This window comes from Eptesicus fuscus, chromosome 4 (genome assembly GCF_027574615.1).
Source record: "Eptesicus fuscus isolate TK198812 chromosome 4, DD_ASM_mEF_20220401, whole genome shotgun sequence".
In the NCBI taxonomy this organism is placed as follows: domain Eukaryota; kingdom Metazoa; phylum Chordata; class Mammalia; order Chiroptera; family Vespertilionidae; genus Eptesicus; species Eptesicus fuscus.
The window spans coordinates 74,266,412-74,289,903 of NC_072476.1; the positions used below are offsets into that span (position 1 = coordinate 74,266,412).

Here is a 23,492-nt window from a genome sequence, read left to right on the forward strand (position 1 = left end):
CTGTCCATGAACTCTTATCCATAGGCCCAAATGCTAGCCTGGGGGCCAAAACAAAGTTCTATCTTTTTTTTTTCTATCTTTTTAAAATGTTTTTTATTGATTTTAGAGAGAGAGAAAAGGAGAGGGATAGAGAAATAGAAACATTGATGAGAGAGAAATATCGACTTGCTGCCTCCTTGCACGCTCCCCACTGGGGATCAAGCCCACAACCTGGGCATGTGCCCTGACTGGGAATCAAACCTCTTGGATCATGGGTCAGTGCTCAACCACTGAGCCACACTGGCCAGGCAAACAAAGCTCTATCTTAAACTCATCATGTTGAATTTAGTTTTCAAAAGACAACCCATATGGTAAATTATGTTGGGATATGTCAACATATAGATTTCAACTGTTACCAAGGGAGAAAACAAATGTATTTGAAGGGTGTGCCATAGGCCATGAATTTATTTCAACATCTATTTACGTCAATGTTTTCCCAGTGTATTTCAAGAAATAGTCACCCTGCAAGGTGCTGGGCTGGAGAGGAGACTGCTGTGGTTAAATGGGATTGGGAAGTGCCACTTCTGGAGATTCATAGTACACAGGAGCTCAATAAAAGTTCTGAAAAAGTTGTGCAGTCCCCAAACCAGCATTTCTCACTATTACCTGACTATGGGAACCTTTTATCATGTAAAACCTAGTAAGAGCCAGTAGAGTTATGGAACATTTTTTGAGACATGCCTTCTTAGAAAATATCCGAATGAGACAGAGTAAGTCTTTCAGGTCACCAGGGCAACCATTTGGGGAGCAGTCCAGTGGCTCAAGTGACCCAGTGCACCTCCTACTGAATTACCCCTTTTCTTAATACAAAGTATAGAAGTAGCATTGATAACAACCATGTCTATTGAGAACTCCCAAAATTCTAAGTATTTTATGTTTTGTATTATGTAATTCTCCTACCACCTACAGAGTAGGCACTACCAGAAATCTAATTTTGTAGATAAGAAAACAGACACACTAAGTAAGTGTAAACACTTGTTTGAAATTTCACAGGTAGCAAATGGCAGAGCTGAATATGAACCCAGACATAATTTCCAAGCCCTCTGTATTAATCACTATGCCGGTCAACCATCTCCATTGTTCTATTAATCAACTGCATTCTTTCATGCATTCATTTGTTCATCCATTCACATATTCATTCATTCAAATCCCTCACTGAAAAATGAAGTACTGATAATTCATGTAAGTTCATTATACTGGAAAAGTATGTTTTTAGTCTATTTTTTATGAAACTTGGTTGAGGAGGTGGGAGAAGGTAGATTCTTTATCTTCTCACCTTTGAATGACAGGGAAATATCACATCACCTACTTTACTCAGAGAAACATGTCTGGTCTTGGTCATTTTGGTCAAAAATAATATTTGCCAAGCAGGTTTCAACCCTAGTGGATTTTCTGGGATAGTCTTGATTTAGTTATTTAATCAAGCCTTTCATGAAATATGTTTTCTGAATTTTTTTAAAATATATTTTATTGATTTTTCACAGAGAGGAAGAGAGAGGGATAGAGAGTTAGAAACATTGATCAGCTGCCTCTTGCACACCCCCCACTGGGGACGTGCCCTCAACCAAGGTACATGCCCTTGACCGGAATCGAACCTGGGACCTTTCAGTCCGCAGGCCTGATGCTCTATCTACTGAAACAAACAGGTTTTGGCTCTGAATTTTCTTGAATCATGTTCTCAAAGCCAATGGTCGCTTAAAAAAACACACCCTGAAAATAATCATCTCTTTTAAAAAATGAAAATCATCACCAATAACCATTACCATAAGTGCTATAAATTTGCAGAACTACGTTTATAGAAATACTATACGTTTTTTTCAGAAAATAAATATTTTGCCTTTAAGCCCCCTTTGATTTATAAAAATAAACATTTAATTCTGTCTCTATGTGGGTAAGTGGGTGTGTCTAGGTGTGTGTGGGTGAGTAACTGAACATCTTAAGTACTGCAGTAGGCAAGAAATTGAATCTGACAAACACAATCTGCTATATCTCTGTATATCAATATATCTAAGTCTCTTATCTGATGAATACAAAGAGGAAATATTTTAATTTACTGGCAGCAGCATTTGCAAATATGCTTCCATATTCTTACCAGGAGCAATGACAACTTCTTTGAGAAGGATAATTTGAATGTGATTTTCCCCAGTACTTTCTTTGCTTCTAGGCTTACACAGTTCAGATTCAGCCTCTCCCCCCTACCCTCCATGTTTGTTAAGGCCTCTCAGAGCAGAGGGAGCTCATAAAAGACGAATTTAGTATTTGATCCTTCACAATACTTTACCTCAGGCTGCTTGTTCAGCATAAAATAACTTTAAAATTTTTTAAATCTATGTAGGTAGTTGAGTACCTTAAGAGAAAGCTAAATACCTGACCCCCTGCAGTGTTGCTGAGTCTCCTTCCAAGGGGGGTATGATCCAGTGCATGGTCCCCAGGGAGATACCCGTGTGCAACTGCACTTCTTCACACTGGAGCCTGAATGCAAAATATGATCTCATGACAACACACAGACCAACAGACCATCACATGTTGGCCAAAATTGTTCCTTGTGCTTTCTCCTACCCGCCGATGTGCCCATGAAAAGTGGTCTGCATATGCAAAACTTGGTGAATATATTTTAGAGCTCATGCTGAACAGAAGCATCAAGCATCTAAAAATATAGGATGAGTTCTACTTGTGTATAATGTCATGCAAATCTGGATAAATGAACAAGTAATCAAAAATAGCACAACTTCAGTAGGAATAAATTCATCAAGAGTCAGACGTTTAACCTATTCATTGAAAGTAATACTAGCTTTGAAAACCTTTAGTTTCTTAAAAGAAGGCTCCATTGTAATCAAGTGGAATATACATCAAGCTTCCATATTCTTGTTATAAGAACATCCTCCAAATAGAACCATATGGAAGCGAGTACAGACAACACAATATACATACACTTAAGCTTATATAATTTTAAGAATATGTAATAGCCCCATATTTACTATGCTAAAATAAGATAAAAAATCCAGCATAGCTTAACAGTTAACTTTAAGGGCACATCTGAAATGACAAGAATACAAGCCTAAGACCCTAAACACGCAGATTCCAGAAGCTTTTGGCAAAGCCAAGTATGCGAAACCTCTTTGACTGCTAATATCACACCAGCCCATCTTCTGCCATCTGCCTCTAGCAAGTGTCAGTGTATTCCCTGGAGGGGAACATGCTTCCTTTCTGAATCATTCCTACAAAGATATCCAAAAACATGGCCTACCACTGTTGAGCATGACTGCCCTGAATTTGGGGTAGGGGAGAACCAAAACCATAGCCTTCTCTCAGTAATCCAGAAAAATCCAGAATTCTCTCATCGACTTGCCCAGGGTCTAATGTGATTGAGGCAAACATGTACAGACTCCAGTTCTGAGAGCCCATGAAAAGGCCACACCATCCTTGAGAAAGAGGAACTTCAAAATTCAGAATCTACAAGAGCGTACCAAGGCTTCCCGAAGATACCTTAGCGTTAAAGCCACCTTCTTATTCTGGGTTTCACATGAAGAGGGCTTTGAGCATGCAATTCCTGTTTTCGTTGCTGGTGGATTTATGAGTCTCAGAGTGCAATGCCCTTCTTGCCGTGTTACAACATTCTGTATGATTAATTGATTGCAAATCACTGTACAGGATGCCAAGATCACTGGTAGGAAGCAGGTCATTAAATAAAAATGAACTCTGCCAATGTTTTGCTTGTAAATGTTGCTTCCAAAGCCTTAGAGCACCATTCCTTCCAAAATGGCCTCACCTCCCCCGAGAAGCAGCGTCTCCTGTGTTTCTGGAGGAGGATCCAAATACTCCATATTTAAACCAAACATTCTGCATGTTTTGCTGCAGGAAGAAAGGGCTGCAGTGTAATGAAAGCTGCACAAAGAGAACTGTGGAAGGGAGTCCCCATGAAAATAACTTTGCACAGCCTCACTGTGAAATTGCTCAGCAAAAGGCTCAGAGTCCTATCTGCATAACTGGAAACCTCATAAGACTACATTTTTCCTTAGGTAAATTTTCAAACTGAACATTAACATATCAAATTAAATTGAATTAATTATCTCATCCAGAAAGAGAATGGATACCCAGGCCCCCTATCCAAGGAAACTCAGCAGTGATTGATCATGGCAACTTAACATCTCTGTAGATCAAAACTCAGGCCCAAGCTTAATTATTATCTGGCTCAAGGTCTGAGCGAAGAACAGGACGAGACTTCTCCCCTCAGCCAGCTGTGTCTGGGAAAACCAGCCGAGAGAACATAGGTGCCTTTCAGTTCGTCTGGGGGGAAGCAAAGGGATATATTTCTTAAGATGCCACTAGACTTAATTTTAAGATTGCTATAAAAAAAATTGTGATATTGCATGCCATATTTGAAAGCTGACAAGTAGAAGGTCTGCCAGGGGAACTGGTTCCTATTATAGGAGTGTATTTACCTAAACAAATACTAATTGTTTTTGCCTGGGGAGATACACTGGACTGTTAAATAGGATTTAGCAGAAGAAAAAGCATTTACAAAAGTGTTTCATTGATGCTGAGCTAGCGACGCATGTTTAGTATAGTAGTGTTGGAGCTACTTATGGTTAAAAAAGAAATACCGCAGTGAACAGATAAGTTTACTAATAGTTATTAATACAACAATTAAATGCTAAATTGTTTATGTGCCATCCTCCTAAAATGACAGCAATGGATGCATTTCTATTTGCTTAGAATAAATTAAAGCATTTTGTGGAGAACATTACATTTTTATTTGTTACGCATGGCCATATGGGACTATACATATGATGATCTAGATGAAAAAATAACTCATATAAAAAGATGCTCTCTAGAGCGGTACAGAGTGCCAATCCCAAACTGATCAACAGGACTGGACTTGAGTAAACAAAGTTATTTCCACATTAATGAGGAAGAGTTGGTAATTGTTAAAGTCTGCTACCTAGAATCCACTAAGACAGTGGTCGGCAAACTCATTAGTCAACAGAGCCAAATATCAACAGTACAATTATTGAAATTTCTTTTGAGAGCCGAAAACTGACTTCTGCGCATGGGCCACGAAGTTTCAATTGCACTGTACGTGCACGCCCGCACGTGGTATTTTGTGGAAGAGCCACACTCAAGGGGCCAAAGAGCCACATGTGGCTCGTGAGCCACAGTTTGCCGACCACTGCACTAAGATATTAGAGGCAAAAAATCTTGCAGTTACCCTGACATTTTAAGAATGCCATCTAGTGTTAGGCTAAATGAAATAATAAGTCACACAGAGAAAGACAAATACCATATGATTTCACTGATATGTGGAACCTAAAAAACAAAATAAACAAACAAAACAGAACAAACTCATAGAGAGAGAGAGAGAACAAATTGAGGGATTCCAGATGGGAGGGGGTTGGAGGACTGGGTGAAAAAGGTGAAGGAATTAAGAAGTACAAATTGGTAGTTACAGAATAGTCATGGGGATGTAAAGCACAGCATAGGGAATACTATGTATGGTGTCAGGGGGGTATTAGAATTATCAGGGGGATCACTTCATAAATTATATAACTATCTGATCCCTATGCTGTACACCTGAAACTAATACAAAATAATACAGAATGTCAAAAACAAACAAACAAAGAACTCCATTTAACATACACTCATCTTACAAAAGTTTGAAACTCACTTGATTCAGGGAGCTAGCCTGCCTGAGGCACTTGTCCAGCCGGCCCATATGAACAACCATCACACCCCATAGCTCTACTAGCTTTGCTTGACCTCTTCCAATGCCTCAGTAAAGTCAAGCTGTGTGGCACAAGCTCATAGTTGCTTTCATTTCTGCCAAAGTATGCAAACCTTATCCTTCATTCATGTCCTAAATATTTATCAAATGTTCATTACATGCCAAACACTGTGCTTGGTGCTTGTGATGGAGCAATTAAAGAAGACACACGGAGTTTTCTACCCTCATAGCTGATTCTATTGTGGGGCAGACAGACATTACGTAAATTATTACACATGCAATTAATTCCAATTACGATAAGTGCTAATAAGAAATGCTTCCCAAACCAGGAGGACTATAACCTCAATTTAAGTGGAGAAAAACAAAGTTAGACCACCTGTTTTAATCCATGAAGTTTCACCGGAACACAGCCCATCGCATTCTTCACACACTGTCCATGGTTGCTTTCGAGCTACATGGCAGAGTTGACTATATGCAAGAAGGACTTCATGGCCCAACAAGACTAAAATATTCACCATGCGGTCCTTTAAGAAAAAGTTTGCCACTCTCTGAACCAGATGGTCACATTCTTCATCGGGAAATGTAAAATAACAGTCCTCAGCTGAACACTCCACATTTTAATCAAGCCCTCAAAATACAATCTCCATGGCTGGGTGGACAAAGGGTGAGGAAGGAGACAGTCCCCAGATTTTGATCCATGGACAGGGTGATGCTTCCTTTACCAGTTTTGAATCACTATCCCACAAGTCATTGAGACTGACAGGAGCATGCCTCATCCTTTAGGTATGTTTGGTATGTAAATAGTTACAAACCTCCCTCCTTCCAGACCCAACCCTTAATCACTTTGAGAATAAAAGCCACACTGTAGTAGAGCAGAATAGGTGGCCCATAGATGGCATATATGTGTGTATATGTACAAGTGTGTGTGTGAGTGTTTTATTATATATATATTTTTTATTTTTTTTTTTTCATGTTTTAAGCTAAGGATAACCCAAGGCCAGGCCTAACCTCTGGAATCTTTTGTACTCAGTGGACTCCCACTTCAGCAGTTTGTTCAAACCAAACTGGAGCCCAGGGTGGGGAGGAACAGGCAGCCACATGGCTGGCTGGCTGCCTCTGAATCCACCCACCTGCTGGTTTGCTCTCCTGCTGTGTCCTGGGCTCTGTGCGCTAGGCGGGATGGCCCTGGCCCAGTTGGCTCACACAGTCAATCTGCCCCCAGAGAACTATGCAATCAGGAAGTTGGCAGGCAGCACCAGTGGCTCACCAGGCTCTACAAGCAAATGGCATGTTTCCCTCTCCTGGTACAAAATCTGCAAAAGGAGAAAGTCAGTCATCTACACTAGTCAGTGAGAAAGATTAAAAGTAAGCCTTTGAGCCTAATCCTTTATACTCTTGTCAAGACGTAGATTGCTGAGAGCAAGCAATATTACGGTTTCCTTTAAAATGTTACCCAAAATTTTAGTCAAGATTGTAGAAGATAAAGAGTTGCCCAATGATTTCCCAATTTTGACTTCTACAAACTCCCATAAATATATCTAAATAATAATTTGTTGTCAAAATGAATGTTTCCAACCCTTCAGCTCTGGTTTCTTTTAAGCAATCCAATATAAAGGCATCTAATATCCTCCCTGATCATAAAGAGAGCTCAAAATTCCCAAAGCTCCTAATTAAGGCCTTGGTTTGGAAATGCATCCTAATGAATCTGCAGACTCAATACTTGCTGCCCTAATTCCTATGAGTTGACATAGGCTTGATAACAGACACCTATATCTATAAACATATAGACATATGTTTACCACAATTTCACTGTTATGCCATTTTTAAAAAATAAAGTTCAACTCACTTTTCTAGCCAAGTCAAAAAAGCTCACAATATAGGTAAATTATAGTTCAACTTTGGTATATTTATAAATAATCAAAGCCTTCATGACACCTAAAAATATTGCAATGAAAAAAAATTACAATCATTTTATCCTATGGTAAGGGTTAAAGTATGCCCCCACTCCCCACTTCATATATTGAAATCCTAACCCCCATGACCTCAAAATGTATTTGGAGACAGAGCCTTCAAAGAGCTCATTAAGGTCATTAGGGAAGGCCCTAATCCAACAGGTCTGGTATTCTTAGAAGAAGATGCAATTAGGACACAGACATGCATGGGAAAGACCATTGAAGCCAGAGAGAAGAAAACCTCAACCTCAGACTTCCAACCTCCAGAACTGTGAGGAAATGAATTTCTGTTGTTTAAGCTTCCCAGTCTGTGGTACATTATTATGGCAGCCCCAGCAAACTCATACAGCCTTCTTGTCAAATACACCTTTGTCACTGAAGCTGACAGTACCTAATGCCAATTTCAGTTTTATGGGAAATTGCCTAAAGGTCTTTGGCAAAGCTCCTTTCCACATAAATACAGTGCCATTTCTGAATTATGGAATAGTTGCAAAACATTAGAAATTATCATATACTCACTTCTTAAAGACTTACTTAAATGCTAACTACAACATTGCTTTTTATTGGGAAATTTTCTATTTTCTTTCCATATGTAAAAAATAGTCCTTTAGAGTTCAACACAGCTGTCTGTATTTTTTAAAAAATCATTGCCAAGATGAAATATTCTGAATAAAATGCTTTGAATTTTGAAAATATTTTGATGGGCACTAAATTCTAATATGTAGCAAAGGGAAACACTCTTTTGGAATTCAAACATAAAGTTATTACCTTTTTACAATATCTACATGACTAACTCATAAAATTTGGCTCTTAATTTAAATTGTATCATATGCATGGTGAAACCATAATGCTTTACATTGAAGAGAAACATTTCAGGTAGCCTGCAAAAATTGAGGTACAGATAAAAATATAATTGAAAATGGGGAATAAGAAGATTTCAGATTAATTTTCATACCATGAAGTGTTTTCTCTGTTGATGAATGAAAAAGGCAAACATCATAAACTAATAGATGCATTGAGTAAATAGTTCTAGAATTCTAAAGCTAGAAGGAAAAAAAAACAAAACCTCATAGGAATAAAGTGTTTCTTTCTTTGTTTTGCCTTTAAGAAGAGTAATACAGTTGAGCATTTCATGGGGGCAATTACATAGCAATTGTCCCACAGGGACTACGTTGTTCAAAAATGTCACCTTTTCTGGACTCTTGGCTAGTGTCCCTCAGAGGAGTGCAGATTAAGTTCTTAAACTAACCATCCCTCCCTCTATAAATAAAACCAAATTCCAATTTGGGTATCATATTCAAACATCCAAGAATTTTGTTCATGAAACAGCTTCCAAAACTGCAAAGTAAAGTTCTCCCAAGTGCTACCTCAAAAAATATATACAAGTAGCATGGGGCTATCATTAGGCATCCTTAGAGAAACTATGCTTACGAGAAGGTGTCTTCCTGGCAGTGAAGCTAACGGGTATTTATGGTGTCTGAAGGTGCTCAGAACCCATGCAAGCATTGCCCACGGCAATCCCAAAGACTTAGATTTTCCAAATGCTAATATTAAAGGGAGGGAGAGAAAGAAAACAACCACCCCCAGCTCTTAATCTTGAACATCCTGCTAGGCTTTACAACCCGATGTATTCTATTTCTACTCCAGCTTCTCTAAAACGTCTAATTCCAAACAGCCTTCTAGAAATCAACAGCTTACAGGGGAATGATTAAGAGCATGGACTCCAGAGCCCCCGTCTTCCCCAGGTTCATCTCTGGCTCTGCTACTTACTAGCTGGGTGACCTTGGACAGTCACTGACCCTCTCTGTACCTCGGTTTCCCCTCTCAAATGGAGATCATCACAGAACCATCGCAGAGGACCGCTGTGGGAAATGAGTCTCTCCATGTGACACCTTAGCGCAGTGCTTGAAGGTTAGTGTCACCTGTTGGTCATGGTGGTGACAGAGCAATTCAGAAGCCAGTCACAACCAGAGCACGCGGAGCTCAGTGAAACGTCTGGCGAGGCTGGGTTGAACAGACCGATGAAAACTCCAGTCTAGGTGACAGCTAAACGCATTTGAGAATTTTATTTACAGGCAAACTTTTCCATTTGGCTCATCCTGTTCCAGAAATTCACATCTCCACTGAGCTGAGCTGCTCATGTGCACCAAGTGCTGGACCAAACAGCAGAGCAAGCCAGTCTTTAAGGCGTCGCCTGGGGACAGCTGACCGTAGGGCCGGCCTACAGATGAGCTCTTCAGTGCGGCGTTAATCGGATCATGCTTAAATGCACATTTAACAAAAACACCGGCAGGAACAGGAGAGACAGATTTTGTTAGCCTGAACACGGTGAGCTCTGGGTCCTCACGAGTGGGGACCACTCACCCAAAGACTCGGCAGCCAGGTGTGAGAGCAGGGATGGTGGCACTGCGCTGTCCTTGATGCCAGCACAGCCTGGGCCTGCTTCTCCCAGCCCAGCGCCGCCCCAGGACGATGCAGGGAGAGCCCTGCAGGGTCGAGGAAGACCAACATCGGGGGATTATTGTGTGCTACTTTCAATTATATGAGCTGTGAAGGCTCTGGCGAGGTTCGAACAATTTTATCTGGCCCTGACAAGCCCCTGAAGAATATATATCCAATTTTCATTCCACTTCCCTATCACCTCCTTATCTCTGACTTTCTTTTCTCTGCTCCAGGAACTGCTTATCACGCTTAAGTAAACAAATATAAATAGGGGTTTTTCAACTAGTTGCAAAACTCCGGGCGCTTAACAGCACACACTGCATTTCTGATCTAATCCCTGCTTACACACACCAGGATTTCCCCGAGAGATTTAGGCCAAAGTTGATGCTTCTCCTCTGTCAATGGCCCGAGTGTCCTTGGCCCTACATGGGACACACAATATCTGAAGCATAAGTGCTTTTTCTCAGCATTTCCCTCGGCTACGTTTAATTCCGAGCATGTGGAGGCCTGGTTTTGTGTATAATCACTGTTTATTTCCTTAGTACATTTTCTATCTCCTGCAAGTGTGCTGCCAAATGTTTAAAGCTTTCTAGTTTGAAGCACAAGCCATAGAAAAAGATGGGAGATACACAAAAAGCATGAGAGAAATTCTTCTTTTAAACAAAAGCTGAATGTGGTTTAACTCAAACTGAGTTTTTGAATTATGCCGCCGCCAGTATGCAAAACCCCACCGACAAAATCATCGGAGGCACTGGAAACAGCAAGTTAATGAGTCAAAGCAGCCAAGCAACATGGACCTAGAAAAGGCATTCTGCAGTGTGGTCACCATCGCCCTCAAGTTGCAAAGTAATAAATTCTTTCTGACTCTTCATTTTATTTGGTCCCAATGAATATTCCATTGTATATTTTTTATTTAAAAAAATATTTGCAGTGATATTTTAAAGCAATATTTAACTCGCTCCTATATGCTGGCAAGAAATAAGAATGTTGTAGCAGTGACTATAAAGAATGATCCACTCCTACAAATCAACATCCTTTGGATTAGTAATAATAATTCGAAGAAGCTTTAAAACTTTCCCGTGCTAAAAAGTTATCCCCCTGACAAACTAAGAATCTGTATCAGGCATGGATACCAGCCTGTGCCTCGTTCTGAAGATCTCTGCACTGCTGCTGGTTTTATGTTTCTGAAACATGTTGCTGTCAGTGATTCCGTTCACATCCATGTGGCCAACCATTTGTTTATTCTATTGCGTGCCATCTGTTTTTTGGTAGAGAGGTTTCAAGTTCTTCTCATTCCCTACCTCATATCCCACGGAAAACAATTTATAACACACTCAGATTTAAATCTTTTGGATTCATGTGGAGTTGGTAACCTGAGCTGCCTTTCACTGATATTTGGCAAATGCTTTAATGGGATTAGCAAATTGTGTTATTACGAGGTACTTATGGCGACACAACACCTTTTTTTTTTTTTTTTTTACAATGACAAATGATGTTACCAGCTTCATGTTGGACGTTTAATAGCAATACAGATTTCACTAACGTTACAGGGAATTGCCCTGATAGACAATAAAGTCCTACCACAAACCCTGTCCATATCTTTCATTTCTGAGAGTCAACAAGTATGTGTATCTGGATGTGATGGGATCTACAGTGAGGAATAGATATCAAGTTGCTTCACTCTTAAGAGAAAGAGAAAGTTATCATTTAACCCACAGGCCTGAAAACCCTGTCTGGTCCTAGCATCTGGCTGGCCTCCTGTAAGCCCTGCAAACATGGCCTAGCTTCTTGTTACTCACAGTGGTGGCAGTCCCCAGGCTTCCCCAGAAAAGTTTATGCCACAAACGCCAGCTCATCTGCACCAATTTATTCCCATTCTGGGGCCTCACTTTGATTTGCTCTAAGAAGAGCCAACCAGTGAGAGGCACAGCCTCTTGTTGAAACCATACAGATGATGCTTAAAGTGTTAATTACCATTTTGACAAGAATCCTCGCTGCTTTGGTGGAGGGGGGCTGTCTGATGACAGGACTCAGTGGCTGTCCATAGTTCATGGTTTTCTCCCGTGGGCTGAGAAACATCCGTCTTGAGGTCTACCTGATTTTCACTAGTCCTTTCCGAGTCAGAGTTAGATATCCTGGGGGGGTAAGTGGCGTCCTGGTGGATGGCTGGTGGAGTCGGTTTGTCGAAAGTGTTAAGTGACATTTGTACTAAAGCATCGTTGATGAAGAGTGAATTTTCATAGTGTAAACTCTCAGATCGATTAAGTTCCATTACCTGTGTGAGAAAATAAAAACAACCAATAATTTCTCCAGGCATTTGAACACGTTTTATAAAGTATTTATTCCTAATAGCATTTAGCAGTCAACATTTTAATAAGAGTGAATCAAGAAGAACATTACCCTTGGTTCCTTCCTTCCAGCCCTTCTTTAATGAGCTAGTCCCAAAAACTTCAATTCACTATGCCCAGCATATCTTTAAAAAAACAAAACAGACAAACAAACAAAAAACCCCAGCCCTGGCCAGGTGGCTCAGTGGGCTGGAGCATCATTCTGTACACCAAAAGGCTGCCGGGTCTGATTCCAGGTCAGGGCATATACCTGGGCTGTGGGTTCCATCTCCAATCGGGCTGTACGTGGGGGGCAACGGATTGATGTTTCCCTCTCACATCAATGTTTCTCTCTCTCTCCCCCTCCCCTCTCTCTCTCAAATCAGTAAGATGGGGCTTAACAACACACACACAAGCAGTAGTGCTCTCTGCCATTCAAATGTTTCCACTTTATTTTAAGAGAGAGCAGCATTTTATTTAACTCTTGTTAAATAAAAAAGCTGAAAACGTATTCAGGCACACATGTATTCGCAATAAATGTAATTTAGCCTACTTGAAAGGAAGGTCAGATACAGCAGACCTCTCTTATAAGCGTATCAACTTTTACAGTGTTACATACTATCAATAAAAAAAAAAAAGCATAGATTTGCACACAACACAGAAAAGCAAACTCCTGGGACAAACGGAATTGCCAAGCATGGTTAGAGAGGGTGCACGTGGAACACAGAATCTTCGGGAAAGCTCTATTCTGCCCAGTCATTAGCTAGTAGACTCCTGTTAACCATTATGAGTGAAAGGGATTTTGAATTGACTCGGTCAGTGGTTGGCAAACTCATTAGTCAACAGAGCCAAATATCAACAGTACAACGATTGAAATTTCTTTTGAGAGCCAAATTTTTTAAACTTAAGCTTCTTCTAATGCCACGTCTTCAAAATAGACTCGCCCAGGCCGTGGTATTTTGTGGAAGAGCCACACTCAAGGGGCCAAAGAGCCGCATGTGGCTCGCGAGCTGCAGTTTGCCGACCATGGGACTAGGTCAACATGACAAAAGGAGCATAAGCATGGGAAAAGAGAATAGTGTTACACTTGCTAAATTCTGGACCTATACTGCACATTAACAGCTAACGGATCCACTAACAGGTAAACCTGCAAACAAGGCTAAGACCAGACCCTATGAAGGGGGGCCTCCCGCTAAGGAAATCAGCATGCTCCAGGTGGGGTGCCTCCAGGACACACCTCCTCTTGCTGGGACAGCGCGATTCTGCGTTCACTCCCTTGGGGAAGGGCGCCTCCATCTGCACTGCGCCCATGATCCCACAGGACCAAGGCCTTCCCCATGCCCCTGTGTCACATCAAGACGCATGTGCACTGTCTGGGGAAGTTCCCAGCTTCTGCATGTTGAATCGCTCTCGTGAGCGCTTACACAAGAAGCAAAGAGACAGGAGGGCGAGTGAGCCTGTCCCCGAAGCGGCTGCCCTCCACACCGCCTTGGCAAGCGCCGAAGATCCCCCGTACCTCCGCGTTTCCCGGAGAGAAGGCCGCGGGAAGGCTGCTCTGCCGGCTGTGCTTCCAGCCGCTCAGCAGGCTCTGCTGGGCGCGCATCCTGCCCCGCTCCCTCTCCACCAGGCGCTGGCCCGCCCTCAGCTGCTCCAGGTTCTGCAGGTACTCCTGCAGCTGCAGGTCCAGCTCCCCGCGGCTCCGGCGCAGCTGCTCCTCCTGCGACTGGCACTCCCGCTCGCGCTCGTGCAGCCAGCTCTCCCGGGCCTCCTGCTCCCGCCGCTGCTGGTCGCACCTGCGCTGCCAGCGCCGCTGGTCCTGCTGGAACTGGCGCTGGAGCTTGGGGATGTCGGCCAGCTCCTCCCGCCGCTTCTCCAGGCTGCGGTGCTTGTCCGGGTCCTGGAAGGGGCTGCCTCGGAAGGAGGGGCCCGGGGACGGGCAGTCCGGCGGCTGGAGCAGCAGCCTGTGGATCTCGATGTGGCTGTCCTGGATGGTCAAGGCAGCCTGTGGGGCGGAGAGGGAGAGGGAAAGCTGCCGTGTTGTCTGCTCTTGGGTGGGCACTACCTCTCCACACCAAAGGCCGGCCGGATTGTGCTCTCCTGCTATCGCTGTACTTCTGCTCCGTGACCCCCAAAGCACAGCCTTGGCGCTCAGATAGGCTCGTCTCCACTTCCCAGGGGCAGGACCTGGGACGTGATACACAGCAGAACAAAGCACAGAAGCAACAGGCACCCCCTGCTTCCGGAAGTGGGCTTTGTTGCTGGCTTTTGGATAATATTTCTGAGTAAGAACTCAGTGCATCCATTCACAGGACGCTGCCTTCCTGTTCTGAATCTCACGCTCCCTCAGAATTCACGAGAAGTTAAGAATCTAAGAATCTCTATAAACCCAGTAGTATCTTTTACTTGAGTCTCGAGCCAGAGGTTACTTAAGCTACATGACATATATGAAGACATAAAAATAAAACTCGACCACTTGCAGACTTTCCGGTAAATAACCTTTTTCTAGTACAATGCCCAGGAATAGCAGTTGATATAGTTAGGGTATGTAGGTGGTCACGTTAGCCTCGTTACTGTTCTTTCTTTGTATGATAGCAGGAAGGCCATGCATTAAGCTGAAATTCATTGGTTCAACAGTTGCTAACAGGAAGCTGGAACGGTTAAGGAAACACAGATACTCTAAAGCCCAGAGGATATTACCAACTAGATTAAAAAAAAACATCTTGAGTTACGGTATCTGCCTGTGAAAACTTTGGCCACATCACAGGAAGTAACTGCCAAGATTTGGAAGGATTCCACGGGAGAAAAAAAAAAAAATACCCGTGAATACCCTTGGAAGCTTTTCATTTTAAAAGTTCCCACTTAAAGTGCAAAGAAGCACAGAGGGGACTAATTGGAAATGGCCACATACTGGGTATGTGTGTGTGTTTTGACTCATTATGAGAAATTATTACTCTTTTAGGGATAAGTTCACATTTTTCTTTCCTAAGAATTTTTAAAACTGTCCATGTAACAGATGCTGGGAAGACGGGGATTTGACCATTAGTTCTTTGTTAGATCAGCAGTTTCCCATACTTTTGAAGGTTAAAAGAGTAAGGTATATTTTAAATTGGTACTTATCTTGGAATAAGATTCAAAAATGTATTCACTGGGGTCTTTTGAAATAAAATTCATGTTTTTACATTTGAAAAGAATTCTTAAAATTTCAAATTCACACAAATCTTTGATTAATGTATTTTAGAAGTTATTACAAAGAGAACAGTGATCACTGAGAATAGGTACTGGTTACTTTGATCTTTAAGTATGAGATAATAAGCCACTCAGGACTCTGAGGACCTGGTGGGCAAACTGTAGCCTGTACATCACCATTTAATTCTAACAAATCTCAGGCATCAGTACAGTAAAACAAACAAAAATCCAATATTTTGCATGTCAAAACCACCATAAGCAATGATAACTCTCATGTAAGGGCTGCAATTAGACTACTAAGTGCTACCATTCCTCACATCTACTTACATTTCGGATAGGAACATTTTCTTCTTAGCAGAGAGGTAGAATTTGAAGATGGGATTGCATTCATTTTCACACTTAACGTTGACATTGATAATTAGGACAGAGAACAGCACTTGCTTTTCAACTTTAGGGAAATTCAACTTTAGTTCGCTTCTCCAAACTTCTCTTTGCTGGAGTGACTCTGTGGCCTTGCCTTCCTGCTTTGCCAATATCTCATCTAACGCCACTCTCCTAATACAAGCACCAAACTTCATTTTCATGTGATCCAAAAATGTTTATGTATAAACTTCAAGCATGCATAAGAAACTCAGCTTCACAAGAGATGTCTGTGCCACGAACAGAAATCTCTCAGAACCCGCATCCTGAGACCAGCTCAAAAGCTTTGGTTAGGAGAATCCTATGTTGCTTTAACCTAATGAGTTGCAAAGATTAGGCCATTTAGGTCACCTGGATCTTCTGAACCTTGAACCCACAGAGGGCTGGCTGCATTCAAAGTTGAAAAGAAGAGATATGACTTTGTGTTTTCATCAGGCAACACACGCCAGGATACTCAATGTTCTTATCTCCCCAAAGTTAATGAGGATACATACTCTGACTATATCCCCTCTCAGTTAAAATGGAGAATAAAGAATATTTGTTTTACATGATAAATGCAATCTCTAAGAACATCTACCCCAAACCAGCATGCCTAATGTAAGACAGTAAAGGCAGTCCCACTAAATCTGGAACAAGACGAGGATGCTCACTATTCCCACTATTACTTAATACAGTTTCAGAAGTTCAATCTAGCCAAAGCAGCAAGCCAGGAATGTAAAACTGATATAATTACTGAAAAATAGCCATAATAACATTACTTTCACATTTTTACTTCCTATCTGGAATATTCCAAAGAATCAACAGAAAAACTATTAAAATATAAGGTTCAATGAGTGGCCAGTTACAAAATAAACATATAAAAATCAAGACCCTTCATATCAGCAACCACCACTGGGGAAGCATAAAAAAAAATATTCCTTTCACAATAGGGACAACGAGACAAACATCTAGAAATAAACTTAGCAGAAAAACAAACAAACAGTACCTACAGGAAGATAATCTCAAAGCTTCCCAGCAGAGCATGAAATAAGAGATGACTAACATGTTCAAAGACTTGAGGACTAATCATTGCAAAATTGCCAATTCTCCACAATTGAATTCATAAATACAGGGTGGGACAAAGGTAGGTTTGTATGGAAAATAATCCAAGAATGAATAAATAATAATACAAGAATAAACTCTGTTTTGAGTACTCAGAACGGTAAACCTACTTTTGCCCCACCCTGTATAATGAGATTTTAATTAAACAGTCTCAGTAGAAAGAAAAAAACTTGTTAGTCATTCAAAAATTCTTTATGAAAAAAAACATACAGATAAGCATAGAAAGTAATAAGGGGAAACTGGCACTGTCATATATGTAAATGTAATCCAAAACTTGAATAATTAAGACAGTGGCACAGAGCAAGAATTGGTAGATGATCAAAGGAACATGAGAGAAAGAAGTCTTGATGCAGTTGAAGTACAAATAAGAAAAAGTCAAATGTAGCATGACTTTATTTTTGTTTTCTGGTGAAAACTTAAAATCAGACAATTTTATTTTATTTTCATATTCAACAGCTATGAGATAGGAAGTATGACTGGTAATAAACCAGTAGGAAAAAATGTTCAAGCTTAAGAGTCATCCAAACAAGTTAAGATAATCTGATACGTTGACCGATTTTCAAATTGAGAAGTAGAGAGGGGTATCGATTAATTACTTTGACAAAATCTATTAAAAAACTAAAATAAAAATGTTCCAGTAATTTCCCTAAGGAAACACTCAGATATCTTCAAAGAAATTAGTGTATAAGGATAATACTAGAGTGTTATTAATACAAAAGTATTAATTATGAGGAACTGGGTAAACAGCTTTAATAGACTGGAACATTATGTAACCATATAAACTGTGCTATAGAACAATCGCTGATGACACAGAAAGGTACATGTCGCAAGACTCTGTGTGAAATGATTCTAAGAAACAGGAGAGATATATACCAACATGACATTAGTAATTCTCCCCGTAGAATCACAAGTTATTTTATTTGTATCCTACAAATTATTCTACAAATTTATGTACAATACAACCATTGCTTTTATGTCATTCTAAAATATTTTTAATTCACAAATTAAGCAATTAGGTGCATTCAGCCTTTCTTGTGTGTGCCCTAAGAGACCATCCAAACCTATAATCCTAAACGCAAGCAGGATGCTATGTCTGTCCTTCCTGGACAGACGGTACTTCACCGGACAGCAGGCTCAGTGGTCCTTCTGCCTTCGTGTGCCAGCACAGCGAGAGCACTCTGTACATGTTGGGTGGATGAACAAATCAAAGAACGAGCAGCATATGAATTATTTAACTGCTCTAAAGGCCTAAGGCCAACATGTGGAAGTGAAAAATGTTTAGGTGTGAATTTAAGTTTTCAGCAGAAAATGTGAAGTCTGCTACACTCACCTAAGAGTTTCACTGTAGACTTCAAGCCAGGTCATAGTCATCAGTATTTTTTTTTTTTAAGATATGGACTGTTTTATGGTTTCAGAAGAGAATGGTATAAAATGTAGTAGTGGTGTTGCCCTGTGATGACAAAACCAGGTGAAGTCCAACACACCTCACTGAGTTAGAGTGGGGGGTTGGCACTCTTGTAAGATCATTCACTACCTCACAAATGTTCTAGTTGTTAAAGTCTGGGAATCATCAAATAAAGTGAAGTGCATTGAGAGAAACATTCACAGGGTCAAACATTAGAGGCGCGTAGTTACCTGAAGGCTGTATAAGAGACGGGTTAAATTCTGTATCGCTTGTATAATCTGAAAAATAAGATCCTAAGTGTCAAATTCTGGAAAAAGCATTTATATCCACAAAAGAAGAGAGGATGGCGGTGTGTTTAAGGTATGCATAACTCACCTCTGACTGAGAGGAACCTGGAAAACTTCTATAGTCCTCCTAAAATATACAAAAGCATAAGAAAATGAATAATCACTCCACTTTTGAAAAGCTGCTCTGTAGTGTTCCCAAATGTATGGCCTCGGGTAAATCACTTCACTCTCTCTGAGCTCTTCTATGGTGACTCCATCGCCCCCCAGAAATCAAAGCCTAGAGAACTAACAATCGCGTAGTGAAAGCCCCGTCTGCGCAAACTTGGTATTTGGGATGCAAGCCATCCTTCCGCCCAACCATTCCCTAAAACTACAAGGGATGATGGCAAGGAAACACTGCACACTCTAGGTAAGAGACAAGCTTTGCCTGCAAAAAACCACTGTAAATCGAGCTCTCTTGTGCCCGAGGGAAGTTGTCTCCCAGACCAAACTGGCCCCTAGCATCCTGGATCCAGATTTGGAAGCTGGAGAGCATCATGCCTGGTCTCTAGCTGCCTGTCTCAATGTTTGAGATTCACAGAGCCCAACAGCCAGTAGTGGGCAGAAGGAACCGGACCCGGAGGTGGCTCAAAGGCGAGCCCTTAGCTGACCTGCTCCAGATCCTACCTCTCCGAGTTCCCTGGGCCCTCCATGCCTGCCTCAGTAGAACCACTACAGCAGAGGCCATGAATGACACAACGAGGGACCACCTGCCCCTGGGGATGGGGTCTCTCTACCCACACATGAAGGGCACACGTGGATAATGAGGGTTTCTGGTTTCCAGAGTTGAATGGAACATTTGTCTATTCATTTATTGTCTGTCTTTTCTCACTAGAAGGTCAGGCAATGAATAGCAAGGTTTCACCTGTGTATTCAAGGCTATATCCACATACCTGCCTGGTATGAAATGGACACTCACTCCATTCTATAAATAGATATGGATACCCAGTATGTAGTCACACTTTATGTTATGAAAGGTCATCAGATTCCTGCTCTCCAAGAGCCTACAGTCTCCCATTGCTCTTGTCGGAGCAGCTTTAAACTGAAACTACAAGAAACAGTCAGCTGTTGGTGCTCAGGTAACGTTGGGCTTGTTAAAATCAATAGTTCAGGCTGGTGATGACCTAGCTAGACCTCTTCCCCCACAGCCAGTTAAAGATGTCGTCATTCACCAGCACCTCTAACAGGGGAAGGCCAAAGGACGGAGAAGGGGATGAAGTTTAGTCAGGAGATCTGTTCCCAACCCTCTGGAAGATAACGGGCGAAGAACCGCCCTTCTGTAGTGAGTTTTGGAATTCTCTCTGCATTCCTGGTTCTGTCCTTGCTCCACACTCCATGGTTTTTGTAATGAAATGATAGCTCGATATACAGTTTTTATATTCTATAAAAATTAGAAACATAGAAATGAATTATGCAACATGTGGTTATTTATTTCCAAGAACCACGCGAGGTTTGATACCGGAATGTTTAACATCATCTTTTTAATGGAGTTGGTGCGCCACCTTGTGGTCAATGTGCAGAACTGCAGGTGGTGATTTACAAGGTATTTTGTAATGTTTAAAAATTCTTTTAGAAAAAAAAATTTTTTAAACCTTACCTAATTAAGGTCTCTAATTATAAACTAGACATTGTACATTTTTTTAAAGTTTGATTTTAAGTGATCCAGCCCTGTCAGCTCATTTAGTTTATCAAAATACCTTATTAATGGCAAATTTTTCAGATAAGTTTATGCTAAGAGGAATCTAGACACTTCATCTCACTTACCTGTTACTGAATCATGGAAGGAAAAGACTTCAAGGGTGGGACCCAGCCACCACAGCTTTCCATCAAGAGAAAACTATCAGTGTTCAAACCCTCCCCTTCCTTTCTCTAACAACGTAAAAGCAGTTGGGAGCTACAGACTTAAAAGGGAAGTCCCCACTGAAAAGGATGGAAAGCAGAACATTTTAAAAAGAAATGTTAGAAAGCATGCAGTCAGAATGAGAGGAGTAAAATACTGCATTCCTATTTTCATTTTGGCCTGTGAAGTTTTAAACAACCACGGCCATCTTTAAAAATACCTTTGGATTTGGGTTCTCAGCCATTTGTGTATTTATACAAAATATATATGCTATATAAAAATGTTACATATATAAAGATCTGGCATGTCATTTTCCCACATTGACACACATTGATATTTGGCAGTGTACCTCATTCGATTTTAGATAAAACTAAACTCTCAGGCCCAGACAATCCTGGGGAGGCCCACTAGCCACCTCCTACAGTCATCGTCTTAGTCCCTCTCTATTTCTGACATCTCAGTTTCATTTGAAGTTAATAGGAAGTTTCCCACATTTAATTTTTAAAAGAGAGTGTATAACTTACGTGGGTAGGATGTCAGAAAAGAAGAGGCCCCAGGCAGAAAAAGAAAAAGGGAGGAAGGAAGGAAGGAAGGAAGGAAGGAAGGAAGGAAGGAAGGAAGGAAAGAAGATTCCAAAATAAAAATTATTTCTGCCACTTTAGTGCCACCTGGTGGCATAAAGGCCCCGATGCCTGGGAACATCCCTTGGTCAAGAGCTGCTGAATGTAGTGGTGAAAAGCTAGAGGCTTCAGCGCGGAAAGTGAAAGGGAGACCAGAAGACACACAAATAAACACTGGAGTTTTCAATCTTTTTAATAACTTTTCAAGTGTTTCTTTGTTTACACCTACATGATATAGGAAGAGCAAGAACATTTTAAGGAGAAATAAGTTAGAAAGTTTAAATATAAATATTGAACTTGAGAACAATTCAGGAAAACACGTTCATACCACTTGGGGCCGTGGACAGACCAGGACCTGAGGTTATTTTATTACACAAAGTAACCGGTACCATTTACTAGCAAATCGGTTCACAATACCTTCTCCCCTGCATCAGAGACCGCCAAGTCGGCTCCCACACCCTGGGTCCCGGGATCCACATCCCCACAGCCTCTTCCTCCTGTCCCTTCTGTGACTAGTGCTGGAAGGGTGCCGTTGAGACAGAAACAAAAAGGACATCGTCACACATCAGCCAGTGGACTGGGCTCTTTTGTACACAGCTGGCCCACATTTCCAATTAACACACACCATGAGATCACACGTATTGCATACTCTCACAGGAGGTGCTAGAATCGCTAAAATAGCGCAGAGCAACGCCGAGACCCTGCCCTCAGGGAGCTTACAGGCTAACGGGTACCAAGCTGACCAAGGGCATCCGTTATCACCCATCGTTTTGTTTTTCTTCTTTTCTTGCAGAGAGGTGTTCGTGTGATGGTGGTGACCCCGGGAAGGCAGGCTCTCCGTCTCACTCGCACTGAATAGGAAAAAGCCGCCTGGGGAGGGTGACGTTGAAAACAGGCACCGTGGGGCAGAGCCAGGCCGGCAGGCCCAGAGCCAGGGACGCGGTCTGCGCCAGGCTCCCCGGTGGCCGGTGGAGAGCAGCGGGCCAGACACAAGGCTGAGCGGGAAGGACTCGCCCCACAGCAGGAGGGGAACTGGTTTTCAAACACCATTTCCAAGTGGATTTTTTTTTCTCGCAACTCTTGTTGATGCTCTAAATTTATAACACTGTTGCTACTGTGTATTTAACCTATAAAAACTGAAATAGTTCTACTCCAGAAATATTTTTAAGTACCACCTACAGATGTCACTCCATTCATTAAACCTCCGTTGGTGGGATTATAGGCTCCCCTTACACGGATTAAACAAAACCTCCTAACGCCCTCTCACACGTAGAATTTCACTGGACCCAGGCCCAATCAGGACGCTGATGAAACAGAGACGTTGTGACTCTGTTCATGTGTGTTTTTTTTCCTCAGTGCCATCTTGAAACCTTATTTCTGATAAAGGAAATACTGTTTTCTCCTTGTTTCAACGAGAGTCCTCTCATACAAAGAAGTTTTTGTTTAAGCAGAAATGACTTCAAATTATATCAGCTAAAAAGTCCGTTCATTTTGCCCACGCCAGTTAACACTTGCTCATGTATATAGTGAAGGGGCATTTTATAAAGGCTTTTCTGTCACTAAACCTTGGTTCCCCTCTTGGGTACTGTTCTTAACTCTTAGCGAGATGCCAAAAGCATAAACAAAAGCATTAGCCATTCTCTCTCTCTCTTCCCCCCTCGTAGGAACGAGGACCCTCCGATGGGGAAGGCAGCTGATGGTGGGGCACATGAAGGCGGAAGGCGATCTAGGCCAGGTCCCTCTGTTCCTGTGGTCAGTTCAGAGGGCACGAGAGGGTCTGCAGAGCTTTATAGGGAGCAGACTGTACTCCCCCCACCTGATCAGCTCTACTGAGGCCTCAAACAGAGGGCCTTGCTTGGCCGATATCCTCCAACGGACCTGGGCCTGACCTAGCAGGACACAGTCTCACAGTCAAACCCGGGGCTGAGCCTTCGGTATAGACCCTCAGGTAGGGATGGTATTTTGTCCTCATCCACGTTACACAGAGAATCAAACTCTGGCAGTACCGCGTTCCAGTCCAGCCCGGAGCTGAAGAGGTCTTTGGGGGTACAGGACCCCATCCACGTGCCCCTGCCCCTCCTCTCCGTGAAGCCTGACATCAGAACCAGCCTC

The 23,492-nt window shown here is 41.8% G+C and overlaps 1 protein-coding gene across 2 annotated transcripts in view; it reads right to left on the minus strand.

Moving 5' to 3' along the window:
- Positions 1–23,492, minus strand: part of ARHGEF28 (Rho guanine nucleotide exchange factor 28) — a 263,760-nt gene that overhangs the window by 16,839 nt on the left and 223,429 nt on the right. For both annotated transcript variants that reach the window (XM_008161933.3, XM_008161934.3), the window contains 5 exons: positions 21,798–21,898; positions 18,970–19,008; positions 18,825–18,872; positions 13,999–14,484; positions 12,130–12,430 (listed from right to left, as the gene is read on the minus strand). In XM_008161933.3, coding sequence (XP_008160155.3) covers positions 12,130–12,430; positions 13,999–14,484; positions 18,825–18,872; positions 18,970–19,008; positions 21,798–21,898 — 975 coding nt within the window. The remainder of the gene's footprint in view (positions 1–12,129; positions 12,431–13,998; positions 14,485–18,824; positions 18,873–18,969; positions 19,009–21,797; positions 21,899–23,492) is intronic.